Raw genomic sequence first — 27,924 nt, forward strand, 5'->3', positions numbered from 1 at the left:
CTTGTAAAGCTTCTTGGCTGGATGGGCTGAGACTTTCAGTCTGTGTCTCCAAGGGGTTGTGTTTGGATGGAGAGTTGAGATTACTTGGGCTCTACCACACTGGACCTTGGAGGACATTCAGTCTCTCTCTCTCTCTCTCTCTCTCTCTCTCTCTCTGTCTCTCTCTGTCTCTCTCTCTCTCTCTGTGTGTGTGTGTGTGTGTATGTATGTATGTATGTATGTGTACTGTGGGTCCAAAATCTACACCTTCTAGCCCACAATCTCCTTGAACAAGTTCCTCCCCGGGACCCAGAAACTCCCTCAGTGTCACAAGTCTAGGTCTTGGGACTTGGCATAGACAGGGGTAGGAACTTGTGAACTAAGATGCATCACACTTAAATTGCCCAGTCCAGGGGCTGGAAGCCTGGACTGTGGTGGGAGTCAATGCATGGCTGGTATTGCCAATACAATGTCCCTGGGCCTCCATCTCTTCTGCAGTTAATTGCAGTAAATGTGGTGCCATTCATGGGGTTGTTCTGAGGACTATTCAAGGAATATTCAAAGACTCAGGTAGGTGCCCAATACTTGCATGGGAAACCACTGGCTCCACAAATTTCATGCTGAAAGTTGTTTAATACCAGAGTCTATCAAAAATGCAGTGTCCTTGTGGGCCGGAGGGATGCTAACAGCAAACCCCGGTAGAAAAATTGAGGCAGAGAGAAAGTCCTGAAAACTTGCCTGAGCAGGGAGAACCCAGGAAGGCAGGGGGGAGGAGGAAGTGGGTTTTGATCCAACTCAGCCTTATTTAGAGAAAGGAGAGGTGTAACCACCACTGAAGGTTCCTCAGGCTGAGTGCTCCAGCGAAGTGCCCACCCACGTGTGCCCTCCACGGTCCAGGGCCGGTACTGAGTTCACCCTGATTGACAGGTGCGGAAGCTGGGCACAGGTGCTCAGAAGTCCCTGGAACCGAGCCCAAGCTGGATGTGTACAAGAGGGACCTGGGGCACACCGGGAGGGCCAGATGCCAGCTCTGGCACAAGCTGGGAGAGACGGTCACTGCGGGAAAGCAAGCCTGGGCCAGGTAGGGGCACAGTCGGCGCAGCCTGTGGCTTGAGATGGAAGGAGAGCGCCCGAGTGCTGGGCTGGACGCGGTTGCCGAGGGGTGGTTACGATCAAGCTCGACGACCTTCTCGTCTTTGCAGGGCGGTCCAGGGGTGCAGATAGGGAAACTGAGGCTGCAAAGCAGTGCAAGGGAGCTCCACAGCGAGCTGTCAGTTTCTTAAGACCTCGCTCGTTCTGTTCACCGCTGCATAGTCCGCCTGTTCATAGCCTCGGGGGCGGGGCGCGCCACGCCTACGCCCACTCCAGGCGGGGCTTCCCGTTGCCGCGGGGCCGTTGATTTCAGGGCGGAACGTTCGCACGGGGAGTGCGCGCGCGCGGGGGAAGGCATTGAGGGAGCGCTGCGGGTTCGGCTCGGCAGGCTCCGCGTGGTGCGCGCGCAGCGCCATCCGGCGCACCGCCCGGCGGCTCCACCCAGCCTGAGGGGCGCGGCCCGGGTAGGAGGCGGCAAGAGCGCGAGCGACACTGGCGACTCCGCTGCGCGGCAGGTGAGGCGGCGGGTCGGGGCCGAGTGCCAGCACCCCGTGTCTCCCCAGCCCTCAGGACCCGCCCTAAGTTCCCGGGACCCCAGTTCCCTCAGATGTCCTGGTGACCCCTACCTCTGGCATCCCCTGGGACTGCCTGGGTCCGCGGCCACCTGTGGACTGGACCACCTTTTAGTCCCGGGAACCCCCCAAACCCTCCAGTTTTTCCCCATACTCAGCACACAGAGGACCTCGGTGTCTTCAAGGCCTGAGCCCCTGCCGTCTTCTGCTCCAGAAGTCCAACAGAATCCCCTCTGGTTCCGCTCCAAAACCTCGAGTCTCCCCGGCCGGTGAACTCCCAACCTTTCTTGGGTGGAGGCCTTCAGAGCCACCTCTCCCCAATGTCCTTCCTTCCTGGGATCTCCTGCCTCCTGCTTTCTAACTTGAGGTTCACAGAGCCCTGCAGCCTCTACTAGAGTGTTCTTGAGGTTTGTGATTTGTTAGCAGGAATAAAAGTACAAACATTCGACAGGTCAGCGGAGGGCCACGTATAACCAAAGAGGAGGTGGGACGTGGGGCTCCGTATGTGCGTTGTGCTCACTGTGGGACCGCATTTTAACTCGTGAGACCCATATGGTAGAGAGACATCGCTGGGAGTGAAGGAGTTGAGCAGACAAGGCTCTTTTAGGTCGTGTTCTCAATGCGTGGTAGTTTTTATTACCATACACAGCCCACCAAAACCAGCCCAAGAGAGCAAGGCTTGATTACAGTGGCCTAGTTGCTAGGAAGATGGCAGCTTGAAGGGCCATCCTTCTGGGATCTTGCTTTAGGGGTGGCTTGCATAGGAAATGCAAGTCAGTAGCTGTTTTTCCCGAGGTGAAAGTTTGGAGCCGAATGGTACACATCCTTTTCAGTCCTGGAAATCTCTAGAACAAAGATTATCATTTCCTCAGGCTATTGTCATTGATCAACAGTTCTGGACTTTACTACACAGTCTGGTGCCCTGAAGCACTGCTACCAAAAAGAACACACTTGACCTGATGATTGTGAAAGACAAGGGTCAGACATTGTCAAAGAGGGAGTGGGTGCCCTATGTGGTCCAGTGTGCTTAGTGCTGGAGACAGAATTTCTTAGGTGACATTTTATCTGTTTGCTCACAGCATAGTCACTTTAGTGTCTCTCACCAGGGTGATTCTTATAGGTCAGCTGGGGAGTCTTGAAGGCAATGGAAAGGTGCTGAAGGCGACACATTTGGATGTGTCAGCACCATCCTCTGTGTGACCAGAGGGGCTGAAGCTGCAAGCCAGAGTCGTGGAAAGAGTGGATTTAGAGATCATGAAGAATAGATGAAGCCTAGACTTGGGAGATGCAGAGGGAACTGGAGATAGCCCGGTACAGGAAGGTTTTCTGTGGCCACCACAGCACTCTGTGGTAGAGTATTCAGACACCAGCCACACATGGCTGACAGTCACTTAGAGTATGCCTACAGTGACAAGACTGGATTTTAATGGATTAAATCTAGGGGTCATGTGAAGCATGCTCTGTAAGTTACTCTAGTGTTATCCTGTGGAAGCCTCTGGCTACCTGGGAGGTACACACTCTTCCTTTTTCATGTGTCACGGAGCAGACTCAAGAGGGTTGTGTAGGCTGTCGGCAGCACGGCACATCTGTTTTTGGTCGGAGCTTTTTGTGTACCTTTCCTTTCCCCACAGCCTTCCGCCTGGAGCCTTCCGCTTGGAAAAGTGGCCACACCTCTTCTCCTTTAGCTCTCCTTATCAGTTCTGCTAAGGTTACTTCAGGCAGCTGTGTGACAATGCTGTTTATGCTGGCTGGCTGTGTGTTTCTGTCTGTCTGTTCATCCCTCCCAGCTTCCCTGATACCATGTTTCTGGGGAATGACAGAGGGTCAGCAGGCTAAACAGAGCAGTCAACCTGGGGGCCCAGGTGTGGAAGTGAATGTGACAGGGAGACTTGGGGCTGCAGGGGTACAGGCAGTGCCTGCTGTAGTCAGAGAGTCTGGAATGCCAACCAGGAGTGAGTTATTGCTGTCCCCAGTGCTTGGGGAGACCTTGACCAAATTACTAGAGGCTTAGCTTTCACCTCAGAAAAATGAGGGCATTTGGCATTATGTAAACCTTAAGATCCTCCCAGCTCTGAAATTCTATGATTTTAAGTTGCCCTAAAGAATATCTCTTCTGCATCTTCTGGGGTTGGGCGGTCATTTGGGCCCAGTTGGGGGCTTTTACCATTACTGACTTATTAAATGAATGTAAATACCTGTGTTATGGTATGTGTCACCTCTGACGGGTAGACTCAAGCAGTGAGTGCTGTGGATGGCAGATTCCTGGGAAGACATCCCATGTATTGTTTGCATCCCAGCACACTGGTGTAGAATGGGGGTCAGACTGCAGCGTGGTAGTCGCCTCTAGAATGGACTCAGTGTGAATCGTGCAGGTGAGGGCTGCTGGCTCTTCATTTTAGAGGCTGGAATGAGACCATGCATGCAAAGTGCTTCCTGTTTTTCCCTAAAAGCAGCAATAATAATTATTATTATTATTATTATTTTTGGACAAGCTCTCTCATGCCCAGGCTGGCTTTAAACTTAGTATATAGCTAAGAATGACTACCGAACTTCTAATCCATCTGCCTCTATCTCTAAAATTCTGGGGGCCACAGGTGTGTGCCAGCAAGTCTGGATAATGCTGTCCATAGAAGGAACTATTATATTAAGTGTTTTGGTACTGGTAGGATTTTGCCTTTTTGGGTTTTTTGAGACAGGGTTTCTCTGTATAGCTTTGGAGCGTATCCTGGCACTCTCTCTGTAGACCAGACTGGCCTCGAACTCACAGAGATCCACCTGCCTCCGCCTCCCGAGTGCTGGGATTAAAGGCAGTGCACCACCAACGCCCAGCCTTCCTTTTTCTTTTTTAGAATTTTTTTTTTTTTTATTGTGCATGTGATGTGTGTTAGTACATGTGACACAGCATGTGCGGAGGTCAGTGGACAACTTTGTGGAATCATTTCTCTCCACCTTTTTGGGGGGATGGGTTGAGACAGGCTTTCTCTGTTATGTAGCAATTTCTTTTTTTTATTTTTTATATATTTGAATTACAAACAAACATACCAATTTCTTAATTTGGGCTCAAATATTTAAGCAGCTTGGGAGCACTACTTTCAAGATACCGGTTAGGACTTTTTTTTTTTTTTTTTTGGTATTGTTTTGAGACAGTCTATCTACATAACCCTGTTTTTTTGGAACTCACTATGTAGATCACCAGGCTGGCCTTGAACTCACAGAGATCTGCTTGCCTCTGCCCCTGAGTGCTGGGATTAAAAAATGTGAGCCACCACCGCCCAGCTATAGGTGGGTTTTTTGTTGTTACTTATTTTAGTGATTGGTCTTGTGGCATGTGTTCAAGGTCAGGGTTTGTGTCTCCTGTAAATTGTTCTGAAGTATGTTTGGAGACCAGGGGAGGCTGTCAGATGTCACTCTCTGTCTTATTCTTTTGTTTTGTTTTTTTTTCTCTGTGGCTTTGGAGGCTGTCCTGGAACCAGCTCTTGTAGACCAGGCTGGTCTCAAACTCAGAGATCCGCCTGCCTCTGCCTCCCGAGTGCTAGGATTAAAGGTGTGCAACACCAATACCCAGCTCTGCCTTATTCTTTATGAGACAGGGTCTTTCACTGAACCATCAAGTTCAGTTCCAGAGATCTTCCAGGCTCTACCCCCAACAAGGTGTAGGTGCCATGTAGCTATGCACACAGTTTTTAAGTGGGTGCTGGGGATTCAAACTTAGGTCATAGTTCATGTGCAGCAAGTAATTTTATCCACTGAGCTATTCCCCACCCCCAGCCCCGTGGTTTCTGTTTTAGGGGCTCACTTTGTAGCCCAGGCTGACCTGGAGTTCACCATGTGGACCAGGGTGCCTTAAACTTTTGGTATCTTTCTTGTGTGTAAGCCTTCTGGTTGCTGGAATTGCAGGCATGAACAACCATGCTTGGCAGTCTTTATTGGGGGAGGGGATACATGAGTAACCATGCTTGACTGTCTTTGAGTGGGGGAGGGGATGGGGGTTGTTGAGGCGATCTCATGCTGTATGCCCAGACTGGCCTTTTACTCACAGTGATCCATCTGCTCACTGAATGCTCTGATCACAGGTGTGAGTCACCATGCCTAGCTTTGTTCTCTTAGTTGGAGAAAACAGTTCATCCTCAATCTCCCTGATTAGTGGCTGAAGAAGTGGTTTTGTTGTGACAGTTGTAGGATGGCCCTAAGAGAGTGGTGCAGAGTTGGAAGCTTGCTGGTGTGCTCAGGTAGCTTCTGGTAGCCTTAGGCATCTTGACAAGTGCCTTTCAGATTCTGTGCTCCCCTGAAGTCTGCAAAGGTCTAGTCAGTGACATGGGTGGTGGAACCCCATAGACAGGTGGGAACTGAGCTTTGGGTTTTTCTGCCATGTCTTGGTGCTGTTCTGGGTGGTTTCAGTTCTGAGTATAAGTCTGTTCCTTATGGTTCTGTACACTTCATCTTTTTGTTTGTTTGTTTTTGTTTTTCAAGGCAGGGTTTCTCTGTAGCTTTGGTGGCTGTCCTGGCACTCGCTCTGTAGACCATTCTGGCCTCTAACTCACAGAGATCCATCTGCCTCTGCCTCCCGAGTGCTGGGATTAAAGGCATGTGCCACCACCGCCCGGCCAACACTTCATCTTTTTAAAGCAGGTAGATGCAGTCCTGCTGATCCATCTCACCTGAGCTAAATCTGTCACCCATACGCCAGCTGGTTCAATTGTGCGACTGGGTATACTGGACACTTATTATTACCAGTGATTTCTGCCACAGTACCAGGTTCCTCCCTGTCTTGGTGTGGTGTGAGAAGAAGACTGACTGGAAGTCAGGAAATAGAAACCAGGTAATGGTAATAGACCAGCATCAGCTGTAGTGTGTGAGGGCTTGGCAGATGGCCGCAAGTGCCTGCTGTGCAGATACTCAAGGCTTGGTATAGTGGGAATATGACTGGCAGAGTCCAGCTTCCTGTTCTCTATAAGACCTTGCTGTGTAGCCCAGGCTACCTGGAACTCATTATGTAGGTAAGGCTAGCCTTAAACTTTGAAGTGATCCTCTTGCCTCTGCCTCCCCAGAGCTAGGATTAAAGGAATGGCCACCATGCTCCATGCTAGCCTTCTCTGAGGACCTCTAGGCCTTTGAGTCTGTGGTGGTTTGAATAAGAATGGCCCCTATAGGCTCATATATTTAATGGTTAGACACCAGGGAGCAGTACTATTTGAAAAAAGATTGGGAAGTATGGCCTTGTTCTCAGGGCCTTCAGAAGACAGCTCATTGCTGGCCACACTAATCTTGTCTGAATGCAAGGGATCCTTTTCTTCTGTCACATTTTGGACTGACTTCAGGTGAGTTAAAAGGTCTGCTCTTGGTTCTCATGGTACTGGGGATGGATACTAGGTAAACTCTAGCACTGAACTGTTGTTCTTGCCTTGTGAAGGTCTCTCCTCACAGGTACTACAGTAGCCCACTTGTTTAAATGTGATGCCTGCCCCTCCTGCTGGGAGAGGGGAGTGGGTTTTGAATATCTATCAAATATTCAGTGTGAGGGAACTGTGTACCTTTGGCTATACATCTTCCTGCAGGACTTTGTGTGTGATGTGCTGGGGCCCAGGGCTTTGAGCCTCCTGGGCAAGCCTTGGCTACTGAGCTGTAGCTTCACCTCTCCTGCATCTTTGTACTTAAAGCCTGTAGAAGTTTTGTTTGGTGTAGCACTGGCTGGCTGGCTTTGAGCTTGCAGAGATCTGTCTTCCTGTCTCTCAAGTGCTGGGATTGAAAGTGTATGCTATCATGCTTGGCAGAAGTCAAATTTTTCTTTTTTCTTTCTTTTTTGGTTTTTCGAGACAGGGTTTCTCTGTGTAGCTTTGGAGACTATCCTGGCACTCGTTCTAGAGACCAGGCTGGCCTTGAACTCACAGAGATCGCCTGCCTCTGACTCCCAAGTGCTGGGATTAAAGGCGTGCGCCACCACCGCCCGGCCAAATTTTTCTTTTCTTTTGTTTGTTTTTTGAGACGTGGTTTCTTGGTATAGCCCTGGCTGTCCTGGAACTTTCTTTGTAGACCAGGCTGGTCTTGTCAGAGATCTGCCTGTCTCTGCCCCCTGAGTGCTGGGATCAAAGGCGTGTGCCAGCACGACTGGCTAGAAGTCAAGGTTTTTTAATAGCATAATTTCTGGCTGGGTGGTGGTAGTGGTCTACAGAGTGAGTTCTAGGACAGGCTCCAAAGCTACTCAGAGAAAACGTGTATGGAAAACAAAACAAGCATAATTCCTGAGGCTCCCACAGACTTGAACATGATTTAGTTACTTGTTACAGCACTTGTAATGATCAGTGCCCATGCCCTCCCCCCACCCCCTTTTGGCCACTCTCATGATGACTCCAACTTATTCTTTCTCCTCTCTAATCTTTGTGGCAGTGTAGAACCCTGGTGGTAGCCAGCCTTTCAGACAAGGGCCACTTACATAGCTTGGGCTGGGCCTGGCTCAGCAAAGCTCCACTATCCACACTGAGTGTCTCACACAGTGCTCTTGGACCTGAGTGGCTCAGGGTGACTGTGCTCCTCAACTGTGTGACATGTATTCTCCCAGGAGGCTGGACTGGCTTTACAGGGCTGAGTTACAGAGGACAGGCTGCACTCCCCAGTGCTTGTCAAACTCACTTTTATCCTGTTTGTTGGTGTGCCAGTGACTAAAGAAATCACGTGACTAAGACTGTGTGGGGTGTGGATATCTGGAGGCTTGATGGGAATTGTCAGTGATCCACCATGGTGGGTTAGAGGTGGGGGTTCCTTTTCACAGCTATATGAAGATGACCAGTTCCTCTTCTGTAGTCTCTCATCTTTTGGACTCTGGTGAACATTAAATGTTTTTAAAATTTGTAATTTTTATGTGTGTGTCAGTGTGGGAGTATATATATGCACACGAGGCAGGTGCCCGTGGTGGTCGGAGGCGTTAGGTCTGCTGGAGGTGGAGATTCCTGTGAACCACCTGGAGTAAGGAACTGGAACTAAAGTCAGGACCTCTGTAAGAGCAGTATCTGCTCGTAACCACTGAGCCATGTCTCTAGTCCTCTGATGAACATACATTTAGTGCTGTTTATGCCAAGGAATTAAAAAAAAAAAATCAAGGCAGTCTAGCTACTACAGAGCTCATTTGTGTAAAATAGCTGTGATTCTAGGCACAAAAAATTGTGCTGTGACTTTGCTGAGGGTTTCAGATAAAAAGGACAGTAACTGCTTTTAAGAGTCTGTTTTGGGCCTGATTTTACATTTAGAAAACACTGTTAGGTTTTTATGAAGAAAAAAAAAAAATGGGTTGCTATGATGACTTGGCTTTGAGACTGCAAACTGGTGACGACATGGTCACCTAGGAAACCAAAAGCTGCAGCATCTAAGAGGCCTCCAAAGGGTTTTGTTGCTGTTGTCTGGAATGTGATTGGCTTAAAGGAGTGGCCATTGAGAAGGGAAAGGAACATCTGAGGCAGAAGGGCCTCCAGAAACTTCTAGGCACAGATCAAGCTGGGCAAATCTCCCACTTGGGCCTAGGTTTAAAAACAAAGGGGAGATTTTGAGCACTCTGGATTATTACGAGGCTTGGCTCTGATCTTTTGGCTGCTGAAAAACAGGAAATGAGGTAATGTCTTTAAGCATGTAGTGTTTATAAAGAACTGTAAATGCCTAAATATGGGCAGCTATGCAGTTATCACCGCATGGTTCCTGTGCTGAGTCTAAGTGTTTTGTGCGTCCCCTGCTGGTTGCTTCAATCCCTAGAGGTTCAAGCAGTCTGAAAGCCCAGAGGCCCCTCTCCCAGTCCAGTGGGAATCCTTATGATACTGGTGCGAGTGCTGGCTGCAGAGACCTCTCCAGACCACCCAACTCAGGCTGAGACAGAGCAGAGCCAGCAGGAACCAGCTACAGCGTGCCTGTCCAGAGCAGAGTTCTCTCTTGTGAGTGTCTCCCATTCTCTTGGGGAACTGAAATCACTTGTTTTTGTGTTACTTCGCCGAGGTCTAAGTGCATGGTTTTGGATGTATGGAGAGCAAAAGCAGTTGAACAGTAGGAAAGAGCTAGAGAGTTTTTAAGTTTTTTTTTACGTGGTAACAGTTGAGGCTGTGTCATTTCTAAGGCATGCTGGCTGCCTCTGTCTGTTTGAAGTCAGCCGTAAAGTGCTGGGTAGAGCTGGCCAAGATGAAGGGCTTTCTCCTAGGCAAGAAGGATAACCACTCTGAAGACACAGTTATTTTTTGATGGCCTTGAGTTAGTCTGCGCATGGTAACTTCAAACAGGAAGTACAGCAGCATCTCTCAGTACTCTGTCCTTCGGGGGACCCCCCCCCCCCATTTTCAACTGTGGGGCCCAGCTCAGCTACTTGGCTCAGCAGCTTGGTTTGTAGAGCACTTTCCCTCCCTCCAGAGAGAACTGAGCATGGAAGTTTGGCCAGTTCCAGGAATCTGTGCTTTACGGTTGGAAACAAAACCAATAAATATGTATCGGCTCATTGGATTCCTGGGGTGGGATCCATGGGGCTCTGTGTGCAGGGACAGGTTATATGAAATAGAATACTTTTAACTTGCCTTAGATTCTAACAGATTACAAAAACAAAGTAGACTTGGCCTTGGGTGGTGACTGCAGTGAGGTGGGCCCTTCTTCCCTTGGGCAGGTGGCATCCTCTGCCACCTTCACTTTTTTTGGCCCATGGACTAGTTTCTTGGGGGGCTTTGAAAGCTGTGAGTGCTCCCCTCAAAGGTAAGGGCATGGCTGTATCACATGTTTTGCAATCTACAGTCTGAGGTTGCAAGTTACAGACCCACTGAGCTTTGTGGTTTCTCCTGGAAAATTATTTTTGGTGACCTAATTCTAATTGAAGAAGAAAAAGATTAGAATGTGGTCGACAGTTTTCAGTCTGTGGTGAGGGTGGCAGGGCTGGTATTCCTCCCACTGTTGACCCCTGGGGCAGGGCTCCCTCTTCTCATTTGTGTCTACGTAGTCTATGTCGGCCTTTAACTCGGGGTCCTTCTGCTTCTGCCCTTCTAACTGATGGAATTGTAGGTGTGCTCTGCCCATACTTGTAACACAGTGGCTCTGCTTCTCAGAGGGCTGCCCTCCATAGACAGGGTCAAAGTGATTACAAGTTCTTCACACAAGCTGCTCACCATGCTGCTAGCATCTTGCATTAGTGAAAGGCTATTGAAGATGGTGTATCAGTCAGTATACTGTAATCCCACATGTGTGGCTTACTTTTAATTTTGAGTAGTTTCTAATAGCACAGGGGACTAAAATTAGGTCATGTACTAGGCTCTCAAAGAACATGAAAAATATCAGTAAAAAGCCTGTTGGTAGATGGGGCAAGTGCTATAATTCTCAGTGATAGTAGGATGTTGGACTTCATACCAAGTTCTCTGCATATTTCCTTGTTTACAGTAAACATTAGTTCTAGACTCAAAGGAGTTGGGTGACAGGGAATGGGAAAATTGTAGATGGTTTTGTCTTCAAGAGACATTTCCAAGGTGAAAACACACAGTGTGGAACTAGCTCAAGAGAGCTGCTCACTCTGGCACAAGACACTGGAACCCTTGACTAGTGGAAGCTGGGTGAGGTTAGCAGTGGCAGCAGAGGAACTGTTTGCATTTACCTTCTTTCTCTTCTTTTCTTTTTTCTTTTTTTTTTTTTTTTTTTTTTTTTTTTTTTTTTTTTGAGACAGGGTTTCTCTGTTTCTTTGGAGCCTGTCCTAGCTCTGTAGACCAGGCTGTCCTTGAACTTATAGAGATCCGCCTGCCTCTACCTCCGGAGTGCTGGGATTAAAGGTGTGTGCGTTACCACCGCCTGGTGCACTTTTCCTTTCTTTCTTTCTTTCTTTTTTGTTTTTTGTTTTTTGAGACAGGGTTTTTCTGTGGCTTTGCCTGTCCTGGAACTAGATTTTGTAGACCAGGCTGGTCTCCAACTTACAGAGATCCGCCTGCCTCTACCTCCCAAGTGCTGGGATTAAAGGCATGCACCACCACCACCTGGCATTATCTTTTCATAGATAGTAATTTTCAGGTATTCTGATTACATGGAGAGTCAGGACCTTTGATTTGAACCCCATCCTTTACTGTCTTCCAGGGTACTTGTAAAAAGTCTTTCATCTGGGGATAGGATCCATTCCTAATGTATTTCTCTTTAGGATTCACAGATGGAGTCAGTGGAAAAGACAACAAACAGAAGTGAACAGAAATCAAGGTAAATAAAGTCAGTTAGGAAATAAAGGTACTGGAGGGAACCCAGAGCTGCTCACCGTGGTTTCTTCCAATTCAAGAAACATTGCAGAAAGTGGCTTTCCAAGTCCTGTCTTCAAACCAAGCAACATGGAGGTGGAGGGTGGGAAGGGCTCAGGACTATGAGTGGCCAGCCCCAGGTTCCACTTACTGGAAAGTGACACAGAATGAACTGCTGCTCCCTGGAGTGGGTTTTAGGTGGCAGAAAACCTGCATTTTGTCAGAAATTCTCTTTCTGTCACAGCAAGATCATTTTGTCCTTACAGTATTTACAAGCTACTTGCAGCTTCAAAGGATGAGAGGGCCTGAACATTTTGTTCACAGGTACTGTCATGTAAATGTGCCACCGTGGGCAACATGGACTTTGTCTTCTGGTAGTGAATGGAAGGGCAGATGTTTGACCTGAACATTCTAGATGTTTCTAGACTGGAAGCTTGTAGTATTTCCAAGCTGACTGTTGGCTTCTTCTTTCCTTGTTTTTAAATAGAAAGTTTCTAAAGAGCCTCATTAGGAAGCAACCCCAGGACCTGCTCCTGGTCATTGGGACTGGCGTGAGTGCAGCAGTGGCTCCAGGGATCCGTGCACTCTGCTCTTGGAGGAGCTGCATTGAGGCCGTCATTGAGGCTGCAGAGCAGCTGGAGGTTCTGCATCCTGGGGACGTTGCTGAGTTCCGGAGGAAGGTGATGAAGGACCGGGACCTGCTGGTTGTGGCCCATGATCTGATCCGGAAAATGTCACCTGTGAGTCTCAAACACTTGAAGTTTCATGGGGCTGGCTTTATGTTCTAGGCCAGGTTGACGGAGTGAATAATAGATTGAACACTAGGCCTCCATGAGCAGAGGTACTCATGTTTTGGTGCTCAGTCTAGCAGGTCCTTTTTGCCTTTTTATTTTCAAGACAGGGGTTTTCTGTGTAGCCATGGCTGTCCTAGAACTCTTCTGTAGACTAGGTTTGCCTTGAACTCAGAGACCTGCCTGCCTTCTGAGTGCTGGGATTAAAGGTGCACACCACCATGCACACCTTTAATCCCTTTTAAACCTGGACTGTCTGTAGCAATGGCTCCTGGAGGCTGGTTGGCTCTCAATGTTTTCATGCTGCATTTTGTGCGTGAGATTTGTGAGACACTGAATATCGTGTTGGCTAGTCCTACTTTCCCAGATAACAGTGGGTCCTCATAAGACATTTTAAGTGGGATGTCAGTGTCTGTCTGCCAGTAGAAGTAACACAGCAGAGCAATAACAAAGCTGGTGATGCAGGGGACAGATAATGAGAGGCACAGCCAGCTCGTGGGTGTCTGTGTGTGGTGCAGGTGCTGAGTACAGTGTGTGAAGCTGGAGTAGGCTGCTTCTCACTGGTCTGTGTTCGTGGGAGATGTGCAATTAGCATTTAGAAGAGGTGGAAGGAATGAGAAGCCAGCCCAAGGGAAGATGATAACACGAAATGGTTAGCAGGAAGGGTAGGAGAGGTTTTGGGTCAAAAGAGACCCCCAAATTGTGTGGTTTTATTGTGATAGTAACTCTGATTCCTACATTGAAACCTGGAGAGGCAGCTCAGGAGCATGCAAGAGCTTTATGATACTGGGGACCTGGGCCCTGCCATCTTCAGCGTGAAGTTCCCTGTCTTTGTACAAAGTTAGCTGCCTGACTCCCCCCTGTTCCTTCCAGTGGGCAGTGGAGATGGGGCTGTCCACCCTCACACTTCCATGGCTTCCCAACACAGAGTCACTAGAGCAGTGTTTTCACCCTAGTGCTGTATACCTCACCTTCCCAGGCTGGGGACATTGTCAGTTAGGTGGCGGCTGTGCCAAGTTGTAGGTGTTCAGTTAATCAGGGAGAACCGCCATCGTAGGCAGGGGCAGGGCCAAACCTGACCTGCTAGCCATTTTTATCAAGTTGTGTTGGCATGTGGCCCTACCCTCCTGCTGGCACATTGTCTATGGCCGCTTTCATGCCCAGAGGCCAGCTTGAGTAGTTGCAGTAGAAACTGTGGCCACAGGCCTAACAGATTTACTGTCTGGCCTTTGGTAGATAAAGGATGCTGACCCCTTATCCAGGAAGATGAAGGCTAAATCTGTGTGTAACTGGGCAGCACCAAGCGTGTGTAGCTCATGCAGGGAGAGGCTGTTGTGGTGATCATTGTTGGTCAGCAGATGGTCTGAAGTGCCATCTGCCACTTCTTACCCTTGTGATCTGTTCTAAACCTCCCAAAGAGTCAGGTGAGGGGGTCAGCAGGCCTCTCCTGCTGTGCTGGCAGGTTTGCAAGGAGGGTTCTGGTGCCATGGATAAAGATGAGGGCTAGCAGGCTCTGCAGGAGAGTGGCTGCAGTAATGTCATTCCCATAGCCTTCTAGGAGGGGCCTAAGGGAAGCTTGTCTGGTATCTCTGACTTGTGGGCCTTTCAGGTGGTGCTGTCTGTGAAACTAAGTGCTATTAGGAAGCCTAGGTTAGGTAGGACTGCTCTTCTGGGGAGTGTTGACAAACACTGGGGAGTGGACAAACACAGGGGCCTCTTGACCCCTGTGTTTGTCCAGCTCGGCCCCATTCCTCTGGTTCCCTTCACTCTGCTGTTACCACTTCTCCCTGTCATGCCCTTAGCTCCTGACCTTCCCTGCTCCACTTGGGGAAAGTAGGGACTTTTGTGTATCTTATAACCTTGTTGTGGGTCACCTCTGTGACCCCCCTGCTAATCCTTCCCCTCCGTCTCTTAGCCACACACACGAGCTCTTCCTGACCTTGGACCCGTTTTTCGCTAATACCTCAGTGCCTTTGTACTTGCCCCTGTGTACTTACAACAGCCCTGAGAATTCCCCGTCCCCTCAAGTCTCTGCCTGGACTTTGGGTTTTCAGAGAAACCTATGTGGGCCCTTGACCTGCGCGCTCTCACCCCTGCTCTGCCTTGCTTTTCCCGTAGTGTTTATCGCTGCATTGTTACATCCTTGCACTTGAGCTGTCCTCCTCCTTGAAGGCTGACTTCTTTTTTCTTTTTTGTAGGAGTGTGACTCCTACTCATTTGCCATGTCTCTGTCATAGTCAAGCTCTGGTGTTTCTGACTTCTTTTTGCTGCTGTTTTGAGACAGGCTCTCTCTATGTAGACCTGGCTGGCCTCAGACTCACAGAGATCCGCCTGCCTGTCTCTGCCTCCCGAGTGCTGGGATTAAAGGCATGCGCCACCACTGCCCAACTCATGTTCCTAACTATTGATCTACCTCTCCATAGCGCACAGGCGACACCAAGCCCAACTTCTTCCAGGATTGTCTCATGGAGGTCTTTGACAGCTTGGAACAGCACATTCAGAACCCTGTGGTGCTGCAGTCCATCCTCAGCCTGATGGACAGAGGCACCATGGTGCTGACTACCAACTATGACAACCTGCTGGAGATCTTTGGGCAGCAGCAGAGCAAGCCCATGGAGTCCCTGGACTTGAAGGACAAGACAAAGGTACGGATGGGCTGGGTGGGCAGGAGTCAGGGAAGTCATTGCCGTGGATATGTTGCTGGTGCCTGCGTTGAAGCAAGACACTGAATTACTGTTAGATGCCACACAGCAATTTCCTCAAGCAGCCTGGGAGTCATGCCCTTCCCCTCTTGTGATGCTTGCCGTTGTCCACTTGTACTTCCTTTTCATGTTCTGTCCTGTGCCCTGTGTCTTTGTCTCCTAAGTGCTAGGATTACCGGCATACCCCACGATGCCCAACTTCATTAAGATGTTTGTTTTACTCACTGTTCTATTGCCGAGACACCATGACCAAGGCACCTTGTAGAAGAAAGCATTTATTTGAGGCTTGCTTATAGTCTCAGAGGGTGAGTCTGTGACCATTATGGCAGGGAGCGTGGCAGAAGGTACACAGGTGTATTGCTGGAGCAGTAGCTGAGAGCTCACATCTGACCCACACGTTGGAGGCAGAAAGTGAGAGAGAGAGAGAAACTGGCCTGGTGTGGGCTTTTGAAACCTCCCAGCTCACCCCTTGAGGCACACTTCCTCTAACAAGGCCACACCTCCTGATCCTTCCCAGACCTAACTGGGGACCAAGTATTCAAATAGATGAGTCTATGAAGGCCATTCTCATTCAAAATAATAATAATAATTATTATTATTTTAAAGAGCAAATGTAGATTTATTAAGAAAAAGTGAGGAAGAACTTCTGAGAACGAGTTCTAAGGGAAGAGTGCCAAGAAGTTGCTGACAGTGACTTTGGCCTGGCGTGGTGGTGCCTGTAATCCCAGTGCTAGAAGGCGGTTGTACCGCTCCAGCTCTGTGTGGCAGCAATTCCCTATCCCTTGCCAGCAGTGGAGTTATTAAGAACAAAGCCAGCAGGCATGGTGGTGCTCGCCTGGAACCTTAGCACTGTGGAGGCCAAGGCAGGAAGATCACTGTGAATTTGAGCCTGCCCCGAGCTACATAGTGAGTTTGAGGCAGGTCTGGACACCTGTCTCAAATACAAAAACCAAAAAAACCCAACAACAACAAAAAAACCAAGTGTTCCTTGTCTGGGAGGTGAAAATCCTAATTATTTCCCTTTTATTGCTGAGGTTGAACAAAGTTTCACTTTATGGACCATTTTCAATTTTGGCATGTTTGTGCCTTTTGTGATATGCTTATGTTTTGGGTTATTAGGAATTCACATTGCTAGCTGGGTTGTCAGCCACTGAATTGTGGTACACATGTTCTCTCTGGTACAGCCTGTCTTGAGTTGGCTGTGAACACAGGCTGGTTGCTAGGGTATCCTATATTGCGACGTGGCCTTAGGAGGGGGTGGGACACAGGTTGTGGCTAAGCATGACAGCACCTTAGGAAATGAATAGTCAGCTGTGGGTAAGAGAATTGCCAGCAGGCTCCTCCGCCTCTAGTGAGTCTGCCTGTAGAGCCTGGAGACAAGCCACACAGACATGGAGTGTGTCATGTAACCTGCTTGAACTGAAATGAATGTAGGGGCTATTTGATAAATGGCCTTTATATATATATATATATATTATATATATATATATATATAATATATATAAATTTGCTGGTGTAAAAATAACAGCTGGTTTTAGAGCTCGGGGGTAGAATACTTCATCTAGCATATGTGAAGGAGGGTCTGGGTTTTACCTGTAGCACCACAAGACATAAAAATGGAAACAAACCCAACAACAACCCGCACAACAACACAGAATGATTAACTGCATGTAACTGAAGACGGTCCCTTCCCCCACACAGTCCCTGTCATTGCTGAAACAGCAGGGTTACATTCCACACACTGTCTTTAAAGATCTTGCTGAGTTCTGGTGCAGGAATAAGCTGCCTGCAGAAGTTTGTTTTCAAGTATAATTATGAGTGGAACAATTCACCTTTTCAGATAGTTTTCTTCTTGTATATGTCTGAAATAACACCAGGCTGTTTCTTTGTCTTGGTTTGACTTCTGATAGGTCCTTCAGTGGGCAAGAGGCCACATCAAGTATGGAGTTCTTCATATTCATGGCTTATACACAGACCCTTGTGGGATGGTACTGGATCCGTCGGGCTATAAAGATGTCACTCAAGATCCAGAAGTAATGGTATGCCTGTTTTCACTAAGCCTTGGGTGCCTGTCCTGGGAAATTTATGGTGGCGAGCAGCCATCTGGCTGTAGTCTGAGTGTTTTGCAGGCATTCTGGCCCACTTGGCTGCTGGGAATAGGACCATGTTTTCCTGTTCTTAGCTATGTCTCTGTGCCCTGGTATGGTGCCTGCATTTTGAGTAGATGCTCAGGGCACACTTGCTGCAGGAGGAAATGTGTGCTTCCTTAGAAAGTACAAACCTCTCTAGGTGCCAGCACTAGCTTGCAGCGATTTCCTTGCCAGGAACTTGGCAGGAGTCTAGTGTGATACTGGTAGTCTGTGTCTTCCTCTGTTTTTCCCTGTTCATCAGTTCTCTGTGTTTACTCAGGTGTCTTCTGTCCTACAGTCCTTACCTTCCTTAAATAGTGGTCTGTTCAACTTTCCAAACCTAGTTTTAAAATTAGGGCTAAGAATGGAGCTCTGGCTGAGCTCTTGACAAGCAGGTGCATGCCCTTAGTTCCATGCCAGCACACATGGCAGACATAACCAGTCAAAACCTCATTTTCTGACAGCCTTTCTTCACTTTTTAAAATTTTAGGTTTATTTATTTATTTATTTTATACAGGGTCTCTCTTCAGAGCCCTAGTTGTCTTGGAACTCACTATGTAGGCCAGTTGGACATGAACTCACAAAGATCTGCCTGCCTCTGACTCCTGAGTACTGGGATTAAACATATTTGCTACCATGCCCAGCCTTCTTAATTTTTTTAAACAAAGATTGTGTGGTGTGTGTGTGTGTGTGTGTGTGTGTGTGTGTGTGTTGTGTGTGTGTGTGTGTGTAGGTGCCCACAGAGGCCAGAGGCATTGGATCCCTTGGAGCTGGAGTTGCAGGTGGTTGAGGTACCTGCCCTTAGTGCTAGGAATTGAATGGGGTCCCCTGGAAGAGCTTCTATGCTCCTTCTTAACCACAGATGGTCTTTCTACTTGCTGCAAGCCTTTCTTGATGTCCTCAGATGTCCACATGAAGTGTGTGGAAAAGCCCTGTCCTGTTTCCAGCTCTTCTGTCCTAGCCACCACCTTCCCCCAATTCTGAGATGGGGTCTCATGTAGTCTGCCTGGCTTCAAACTTGCTCAGTATCTTTGAACTCCAAGTCTTCCTGCCTCTACCTCTCAAGCGCTGGGATTACAGGCATGTGCCACCCTAGCAGGCTATCTAGAACGCTGACTTGAATCTGTGTGTTCACTTGTAATACTCCTAGGATCAGGTACATGTTCCCCAGAGCTCTTCTCTGGTCTCTGTCACCAGAGATGGTGTCAGCAGATGAGTGCTGGGCCATTAAGAATTGATGATGCTGAGACCCTCAGCATGAGAAAGTACTGTCCTGGTAGTGGGTCTTCATGTTTGAATCAGTGACTCTACTGCTCCTCTGACTGACCCTCATGATCTGTGCTTGGCTCACTGCCTATTTCCCTTCACAGCTCTCTTGGCTTCACACCCCATAATTTATCTACCCCCATCCTACTGTGGGATCCAGTTCATCTATCCGTTCATTAGGTCCAGGGTGTTGTATGTATATAATTTTGAACCAAGAAGTTTTGTTTTTTGAGACAGGACCTCTCTATATAGCCCCAGCTAGCCTGGTTCTTGCTATGTAGATCAGTCTGGCCTGGAACTCACACAGAGATCCATCTGCCTCTGCCTCCCCAGTACCAGGATTAAAGGTGTGTGCTACCACACCCAGCAGAACTGAGAACATTTTAATATTTTTGTTTCATGTTTTAGTAATTGAAGATTGTATGTAAGTCTAGAAGTTGACTTGGGTGAGTCGACTTGGCCAGCCATAGGTGTACCATAGGCTGTCCTCACTGTGAGGTGCATTCATGCTGGGCAGGTTGGCCAGTACCCCAGCTCTGCTGGTTCTCCTCCTAATCCTAGCTGAGAGGTGGCTCTCCGCCTAGCTGTACTCTAGTTGCACAGCTCACTGCATGGGGCTGACCTGAGTATGTCAGGAGCTCATAGCCTTTCAGAGCGCCTCAGGGTGGCTCTTGGGAAGCCTGGTGGGTACAGGATAGGATGTAAAGGAACACAGAGTTAGCTGTGTTAACTGTGGGCTCCTGCTGTCTTCACAGAGCTGTCTTCCTTTGTTTATTGGCTTTCCCCCAGGAAGTCCTGCAAAACTTGTACCGCACCAAGTCCTTCCTGTTTGTGGGCTGTGGAGAGACCCTGCGTGACCAGATCTTCCAAGCTCTCTTCTTGTACTCGGTGCCAAACAAGGTGGACTTAGAGCACTACATGGTAGTACTCAAGGAAAATGAAGACCACTTCTTCAAGCACCAAGCAGACATGCTTTTACATGGAATTAAAGTCGTGTCCTATGGGGACTGCTTTGACCTTTTCCCAGGCTATGTGCAAGACCTTGCCACTCAGATCTGCAAACAGCGAAGTCCAGGTGTGGAGCTCTGCCATTACTTCCCAAGTGTAATTCATGGCTTCTTCCTTCAGTTTTTCCTCCTCTCGTACTGTAAGACTTTCCAGTTACCAATAATCTAGTTGTTTTTTTAAAGCCTCTAAATTTAAAAGTAGAAAATGGGGTGATTGGTATAACTGTGACAGTCTAAAGTAGAACTTGAGACTTCTGCTCACAAATAGGGGACACACTCATTCATGTTGCAGGCCAGTTTTATTGGTGAACCGTAATCATGTGACTATCATATACCTTCATCTGTGACTACATTTTAAATCTAAACCCTGAAAAGCACAGAAGTTCCTGGTGGTTTGATTTTTTTTTTTTCTCCTCAGAGCACATCTCTGTGCTATATGAGACACAGCATACATCTCATTTGTGCTCTTTGGCTTTTGTAGGGAGTCCCTGCTCTGCCAGTTTACCACAACTCAAGGCATTTTTACACGAGGGAATTAATGGCTTTGACTTCAGTGTCATAAAACATGGATGACAGCAAGAATGGAAAGTTCTGTATTGACTGGCCTTTCATAGTAACAGGAAACCCAGAGGCTCCCCATGTGGTGGAACAAGGCTAGCAGAGACCAGTGAGAGACAGCTGTACATAGTACAGCAGCCATGAGTCTCTGCCACTGCTGCTTCAGCTGCTAAATTATGAGTAGTGTATAATTAGGGGGTCGTCAGTTTCTTACTGGGAACAGAGAATTCATGTTGTAGAGCGGTGTCATGCACAACTACAAATTTTACATTTTTGCCATTATTATTTTGTTTATTTTGAGACAGGGTCTCACTATTTTTCTCTGGCTGTCTTGGAACTCATAGAGATCTGCTTGCCTCTGCCTCCCATATGCTGGGATTAAAGGCATGTGGCACCATGCCCAGCTGCCCTTATTTTTTAATATCAGTACCTTTTGCTACTTAGATTTGAGAATTGATATCAGCTGAGGGAGGTATTTTCCCAGTGTGTGCCAGAACTTTGAAGCTGAGATTTGATTCTGGACTAACACAGACAAAAATGTCTTGGTACCGATTGTGTGCGTGGATCTTTAGAGACCTCCCTCACCCTGCCCACTTCTGTCCTGCCCAGCACCTCTTCAGACTCCCCAGCCATGGCAGCACCCAGCCACTGAGCAGGCATATAGAGTCCACAGCTGAACTGCTCCATCCCCATTGAAGCGCCTTTTCCAGGACCTGGCAGCTGAGTGGACTCAGTGAGCTGCTAGAGGAGTAAAATGTCACTGAGGTTTTCATCTGTGCCTGTCATGAAGGACATTTGTCTTTGTGTTCTCTCCTGATGGGCAAGGATGCCTACTGGCAGTGAAAGTGACCTTAGCTGTTATGGGTGCTGTGTCTTACTCCATGCGCCTGCCAGCTCCGGAAGCTTCACGTGGTCATGCAGTGAGTTCTTGCATCCATCCCACCAGGTGAAGAAGGGAGTGACACAGGTAGGGTACCATGGCTGGTGTGTGATACAGTTGGCACAGAAGCCTGTCCCAAGCAGTGGATGGCCTCGGGATAGCCTTTGCCATCATTCCAGGCCCGAGGAGGAGGAGTCCTCCCTGTCTTGGCTTTGCTGACTGTTTCCTTTCTTCCCAGATGCTGAGCGAGTGGACAGCACCACCTTACTGGGTAAAGCAGATCTTTCCTTTTGCTCATCTGACTTTTGCTTCCTTAGTTTACTCGTCACCATATGTACAACCATGAAAGTGTTCCTTCTAGTCAGTAAGTTGCCTTATTAAACAGCACAGAAAGGACAGAGAGCAGTGCCTTCCGACAGTCCCCACCACGTTAAAGGCACAAAAGTCCTTCCCTCTCCCTAGGAAGCCTAGCCTAGTCATGGGCAGTCTGCTATAGTTTCTGCCCTAGAACCAAGAGTTAGAGGAAGTCAGAGCAATGCTCTGTTTACATTACGTCATTCAGCAAAGGGCCCAGTATTCTACGGTGACCTGTCCCTTACTTAAACTTTTATATATATTTTTTTCTTTTAATATTTGCTTATAGTGTGAATGTTCTTGCTGGGTTTGGGACTACCAGTTTATAAGCCAAGGCGTCAGCAGCTACCAGCATCTTCAGTGGGCAAAATAGGCAGGAATGTCTCTACTCCTTGAGTCAATTGGGCCAAAAAGGGTTCTAGCCAGTGAGCAGGAGCCTCTGTTCAGCCTGCCATTGCTGCCTGCTGGGCCAGTGTGTCCACACAGAACAGTGTGGCAGTGCAGGGGCAGCTAGTTCCAGTCCATTGGCTCAGTTCAGGAATGGTGAGAGCTGTCCTCTGCTCTTCATGTCCATGTGAGGGGGTTTTTGTTTGTTTTTTTTTGTTTTGTTTTGTTTTTTGTTTTTTCAAGACAGGGTTTCCCTGTGGCTTTTGGAGGCTGTCCTGGAACTAGCTCTTGTAGACCAGGCTGGTCTCGAACTCACAGAGATCCGCCTGCCTCTGCCTTCCGAGTGCTGGGATTAAAGGCATGCGCCACCACCGCCCGGCCGAGAGGGTATTATTTTTTGCTGTAGTTTTCCTATGAACCCCAGAATAATAATTTTCCTTTGAAAACAGCAGTAACTTGGTTGACAAAATATACAGTACATGGCAGGGAATAAAATCAGATTCAGAAACTGGCTCCTGGAAATAGATTCTATAATAGTGTGTTAGCACATAACAAAATACTTGAGAAAACTTGAGGAAGGACTTGCTGTGGCACTCTGTTTCAGAACTTTCAGACCATGGTTACATAGTTCCCTTTCTTCTGTCCTGTGCATGGTAAGGCAGAGCAGAGTACAGAGAAAGAGCCAGGAACAAGAAAAGCTCCCAGGGACCTGTGTTCTCCAGCCATAGCCCATCTGATAGCCCAGTCAGTATAGGCTCAGTGCATATAGGCTGGGCTCTAGTGAGACCATATGGTAGTTTGAATAGAATGTCCCCTATAAGTCTTTCACATTTGAATGGTTGGTTTCCAGTTGGTGGTGCTGTTTTGAGAGGCCTAGAAAGTATGGCCTCGCTGGAAAAAGTGTGTCTCTGGGAGCGGGTTGGTTTTGAGGCTTCTGCTCCAGTCACCATGCCTGCTTATTGTCATGCTTCCCTGCCATGATGTTTATGGACCCTAACACTTTGGAAATGTTAGCCCCAAAATAAACCCTTCCTTCTAGAAGTTGCCTTAGTCATGGCGTTTATCACAGTAACAGACAAGTGACTAATATTAACAGTCTCAAAAACAACAAAATCAAGAAAGGTCAAAGCCAAAGTGTATTCTGACATGTGAGGTGACTCTTAGCTTTAATATATAAAAATGTACATGTTTCCAACATACAGTTGGCAGAACAAACATTTCCTATGCCAAAAGGAAGGAATTGGGTAATAAGTAGGGATTAGACCAAAGCAGGACCAAAATCCAGCCGGGCAAACATTAAATCCCACAGCTCCAGGTCTGATAAGTAGGGCACAAGGCGCAAGGCTGACCTCCAGTGGTTTAGGTAGCTCTGTTGTGTGACCTTGTCAGCTACAGCTCATATGACCTCTCCTGGGTTGGCTCTGCTTGTTACTGGCAGCTTTTCTAGCAGATAGTCCATGTTCCTGCTATTTGGTGCTTACATTACAGCTTTGGTTTCACTCAGCTTCCTGCATCCACCCTGTCAGTGGTGAGGGACCCTGGCCTTTTCATATTTGGCCTCTCTGACTTCCTTATCAAATTTGGGTAGAAGTCTCCATGACTGCACAGCTCATGCATCCTATGTGTCTGTGAAAACAGATAGGAAGCATCATTGTCAGCCGCAGTAGTAGCCAGGCCCAGTTGGCCCATGGCTTCTATGTGTGAAGGCTACCTAGGCACCCCTGAGCAAACAGCCCTAGAGCTCTTGGAGCTTCCCCCTCTTGAGCCTGTGACTGATAGATAGCCCTGCTGATTCCTGAGACCTTCAAGGCATCTTTCCTGTTGTGTTGGCACAGAAACGTGGGTGGTGCTTTAATGGTGCTAATCTTCCTTAATCCTAACTTCAAATGTCCTGCTTTTCTGGCTAAACTGTAAGGTTCTCCAATTCTTTTCTGCTTTTTGCTTTTAACTCTGTAAACTGGCAAAACGCAGCTAGTAATACCCGTGCCATAGCTGGAATACTATGCAGCCTTGCAGTTTTCTTCTCTGGATTATTTAGTCTATTATTTTTAAATTCAGCCTCCTGCAAGGTCTCAGGGCATAGACTTTTAGTTAATTAATAATGTTTTCTAGAATGTGAAATGAATGGCCTCTAGTCTAATCCCCTAGAGTCCTCATTGTCACCTGATGCTATGAGCGGTCCTTACTGTTTGTATTCCCAGCAGCATCCTGGACTTCTGAACACTCAGCATCTCTAAGCTTTCCCTAACATGTTTCTCCAAACTTGTAAGTCACTCCTACATAGTGGTTTTAAAAACTTTTGGTGCACATGCTCAGACAGAGCATGACCTCACTTGTTAGCACCAGTTCCCTACTGGCCTTTCTGTGACAAAATTCTGGAGAAAAAGCAACTTGGCTCTCAGGCTTGAGTCCTTGGTTACCTGGTTCCATTGTCTCTGGGCCTGTGACATGGCAGAAGAAAGCTGCTCACCTCAGTGTAGCAAGAGAAGGAAGGAGAGTAAATGCAAGAGCAAGGGCATGCCTCCAGTTACTGACTTCTTCCAACTAGGCTAACCCCAATGTCGCTGACCAGGCAGGAGACCTTGGGATCTAATCACTATCCCTAACAGTCTAATTTTAGGGTTCTGTATTGCAGACCAAGCCTTTAACCCACTAGGTTTGAGGGATACTTCATATCTACACCATAAAAAGTAGGCAAACTGTATTTCTACTTATGGACAACTTCAAGGCTATACAAGGATAACAAGCAAATTCCCAGAGTACCCCACATCCCCATCTGTTACCCCCATGCTTCCGTTTTTTTCCTCCTGGACTATTTTAATGTAAATTTTTTTTTAATTTTTTTAAAGGTAATGCATGTCAGGACTGTGCAAAGAGGAAGTTGGAAGAAAATGGAATTGAAGTTACAAAAAAAGTCAGACAGTCAGATACTGGTAGGTATTGTTTGTTTTATGGAGGCCCATCTTAGACCCATAGGCTCTGTAGTTAGTGCTTTGCTAACACCCCTGGTCTGTGGGGAGGAGTGGTACCTGGCCTTTCACACTACTGACCAGAGGTACTGTTGTTTCCCCCAAATTTCTGTTGAAGGAAAACAAGCAAATGATGTAGCATCAGCTCAGTGAGTGTTCAAGAGGAAAAGACACCCATTTTCATACCAAGTCAGCAAACAACATTTTGGGAGTATTCCCCCACCAGCCAGAATGCCCACATTCATCTCCAAAGAAACCACTTCAGATTCTTGCTTTCAAACCCTTATGTAACTCTAATAATTTTCCAAATAAATTTGGAACATTTAGCATATTGATGACATACTGAACATTTAAAGTTAACTCCTCAGTGGGAGTCTGATCAGTACTGTGACAGAGCTTGAGCATTGCTAATGTGAAATCTCCCCAAACTGAAACTTTTTGGTACTCAGATGTTTTGGATTTGGGAGAGAGATGGTTTAATGTTAAGAGTGTTTGCTGCTCTTACAGAGGACCCTGAGCTTAATTCCCTGTACCCATGTGGCTCACAACCACCATAACTCTAGCTCAAAGGAATTGTCATCCTCTTTTGTCTCTGCAGGTATCCTCCCTCCCTCCCTCTCTCTCTCTCTCTCTCCCTCTGTCTCTCTCCCTCTCTCTCTCTCTCTTTCTCTCTCTCTCTCTCTCTCTCTCTCTCTCTCACACACACACACACACACACACACACAAACACATTTTTAAAACCGCATTTTAAATTTCCAATTAGGGATATTCAATCCCTTAAATTCCATGCAAAGTTCCTAAATCCCTAAAACTAAGAAACTTGAAGTACTTTTGGGCCCCAGACATTTTGAATAAAAGATATATTACTATATGTTCCAAGGACATGAGTTGCTGAAGTCATCTGTTATTGATTGAGTCACACGGCACACAGATAACCTAGTCAAATGAAACAAGGCAATTTTAAAATATCTGCAGTGCGAACTATTCACACTAGGATGGGTGGCAAGAGATCAGAGGCTGTGGAGGCTCATGTCCAGCAGACTGCATGCTTCTTTCAGATATTGTGTAACTTTAGTGCATTTGGTAATTGTATCTTTTTGGGGTGTGTGTTTCGAGACAGGGTTTCTCTGTGGCTTTGGAGGGTGTTCTGGAACTAGCTCTTGTAGACCAGGTTGGTCTGGAACTCAGACATCCGCCTGCCTCTGGCTCCCAAGTGCTGGGATTAAAGGCGTGCATCACCACCAGGCCTGAGCCTTCATTTCTTACCCATACTTTAAACAGACTTTCACCTCATGTGTGCTAAAATTGCTTTATTGATTCTACCAGAAAACAGTATTGAAATGAATGGGTAGAGATTTCCATAGGTCTTTACACACCTATATTTGATACTTGGTCCTGGGTATTTGTAGTTCTCCAAGGCCATTTCTAGACAGTGGCTACTCCTGTTATGGAAGGTTTTCAAAATTTTCAGTATGTGAGGTAGTTGCTGAAACAGAAATCCTGATATAATAATATTTAATGAACTGAAACACTCTGGTATTTCTTTTGCTTAAACAGATGATGCTGGAGGGTCTTGAAGATTTTAAAACTTGAAACTTGAAAAACAGCCTTCTGTAACCACAGTGCCATGCCCAAGCGATGAGGAATGTACAGAGGACTCCATATGGATCTCTCAATAGAGAACTGTTACATACCCCAAAAAGAGCCATGTGTGGGTGCGTGGCCTTCGTGGTTGAATGACAGAACTCCACTATGTGCTTAGCTGCTCGGGAGGTGACATAGACACACTTCAGGTATACTCTGTAAGGACTAATGGACTGCTACCTCAGGGACCAAACTGCAAAGTGGGAGGTGGGATGTACCTGGCATTGTTCCCTTTTCCTGTTTGACATGTTTTCTTATGTCAGCGTGTTATTTTTCCTAATAAAGGGAGGAGAGTGAAGACTGTCCAAGCAACAGTAGTTGCCAAAGAGAAAATAAGACGTAAACATTTATATTTTATACCTTTACGCAGAAACATCTTTTACTGTAGAGTTTTTTAAAGATGCGATGGTTTTACTGTTAAATAGTAAAGAATGAGTGGCTAGCAGAAGCGCTGAACCCACAAGTGAAAACGGTTGTTGTTAAAGGATGACTAGATCAGTTGGGTTTCTTTGGAATTGTGACACTTAAGTAATTTCTCTTCCAAAGCAATGGTGGACTGCCTGGTGGGAAGCGTTAAGTCTGAGTCTGAAGACTTCTTTCACAGTCTTCAGTGCTGTCTAGATCTACTCTGTGACTTAAAAGTTAGAACATAAAAGCAAAGCACAAGACCAAGCTTTAAACTTTTAAGTCTTAAGTTCTAAGCTTTCCAAGTCTTATTTCTCTAGGATAAGGCCCATCTTTTCTGTTCTCCTCTCTTCCCATGGTTCATATTAAGATTTACATGGAGTGGGATAGGCAATAGTTTGAAAGGGCTTGCCACATTTTAACTACATTCAAGGTTTACTTCTGGGAAACACCCATGCTCAGAGAACTGCACATGCCCAGAGTTCCTCTGATGGAGACTATGGCAAAGGTTCACGTTATGCAGAGTGATCTGAAAGGAAGATTTCTTAGAAACAGGTCCTGCATGGCTCATTTGAGGCTACTAATCTTTGATATGATGCCAAACTCTGATATCCTGCCAAGCCCTGCCTGTGACATTGCATGGATGGCACTGTATCTCCCAAGAAGACAGGGATAATTAAGAATAGGAAACACAGGTTGAGACAGGGAATGAGGGAGAAGCCAGAAATGGGCTGAAGATCCCCCTCCCTTTTTAAGTGTGGAAACTAAATCTTTTATGTCACTGGTTATAAATAAAATTTTGAAGTCAACCCTGTGTGCTCAGCTTTTCTTTAATTATGACAAGATATGGTAATATATAATGAGAATGCTTAGCCATTGAATTCTGAAATCAAGCAAATGATTACTTTTGAATGTGTCTAATTAAAAACATGTGAATTTTTGAAAATTGGTTTTTGGGGGGCTGGAGAG

General features: G+C 47.0%; 1 protein-coding gene across 3 annotated transcripts; it reads left to right on the top strand.

Annotated features, from left to right (window-relative positions):
* Nucleotides 1-1,450: 1,450 nt before the first annotated feature.
* Nucleotides 1,451-27,764, top strand: Fam118a (family with sequence similarity 118 member A). 3 transcript variants are annotated; one of them, XM_027396168.2, is made up of 10 exons: nt 1,451-1,586; nt 9,381-9,556; nt 11,773-11,828; nt 12,351-12,603; nt 15,078-15,299; nt 17,267-17,395; nt 19,541-19,826; nt 21,435-21,467; nt 24,787-24,870; nt 26,464-27,764. In XM_027396168.2, exons 2-10 carry the CDS (start codon nt 9,437-9,439, stop codon nt 26,481-26,483), a joined length of 1,203 nt encoding a protein of 400 aa, XP_027251969.1. In that variant the 5' UTR covers nt 1,451-1,586; nt 9,381-9,436; the 3' UTR covers nt 26,484-27,764. The 3 variants fall into 3 exon arrangements, with proteins under 3 accessions (XP_027251969.1, XP_027251972.1, XP_027251973.1); XM_027396171.2 differs by lacking the exon at nt 21,435-21,467; XM_027396172.2 differs by lacking the exon at nt 9,381-9,556 and having other exon boundaries at nt 1,452-1,586.
* Nucleotides 27,765-27,924: the final 160 nt, after the last annotated feature.

This window comes from Cricetulus griseus, chromosome 2, assembly GCF_003668045.3.
Source record: "Cricetulus griseus strain 17A/GY chromosome 2, alternate assembly CriGri-PICRH-1.0, whole genome shotgun sequence".
In the NCBI taxonomy this organism is placed as follows: Eukaryota; Metazoa; Chordata; class Mammalia; order Rodentia; family Cricetidae; genus Cricetulus; species Cricetulus griseus.

Coding starts and splice junctions, on each gene's coding strand:
- Fam118a (XM_027396168.2), top strand. CDS start 9,437: ATGATACTGGTGCGAGTGCTGGCTGCAGAGACCTCTCCAGACCACCCA. Junction 19,827..21,434: donor CTGCAAACAGCGAAGTCCAG/GTGTGGAGCTCT, acceptor CTTTCTTCCCAG/ATGCTGAGCGAGTGGACAGC. Junction 21,468..24,786: donor GGACAGCACCACCTTACTGG/GTAAAGCAGATC, acceptor ATTTTTTTAAAG/GTAATGCATGTCAGGACTGT.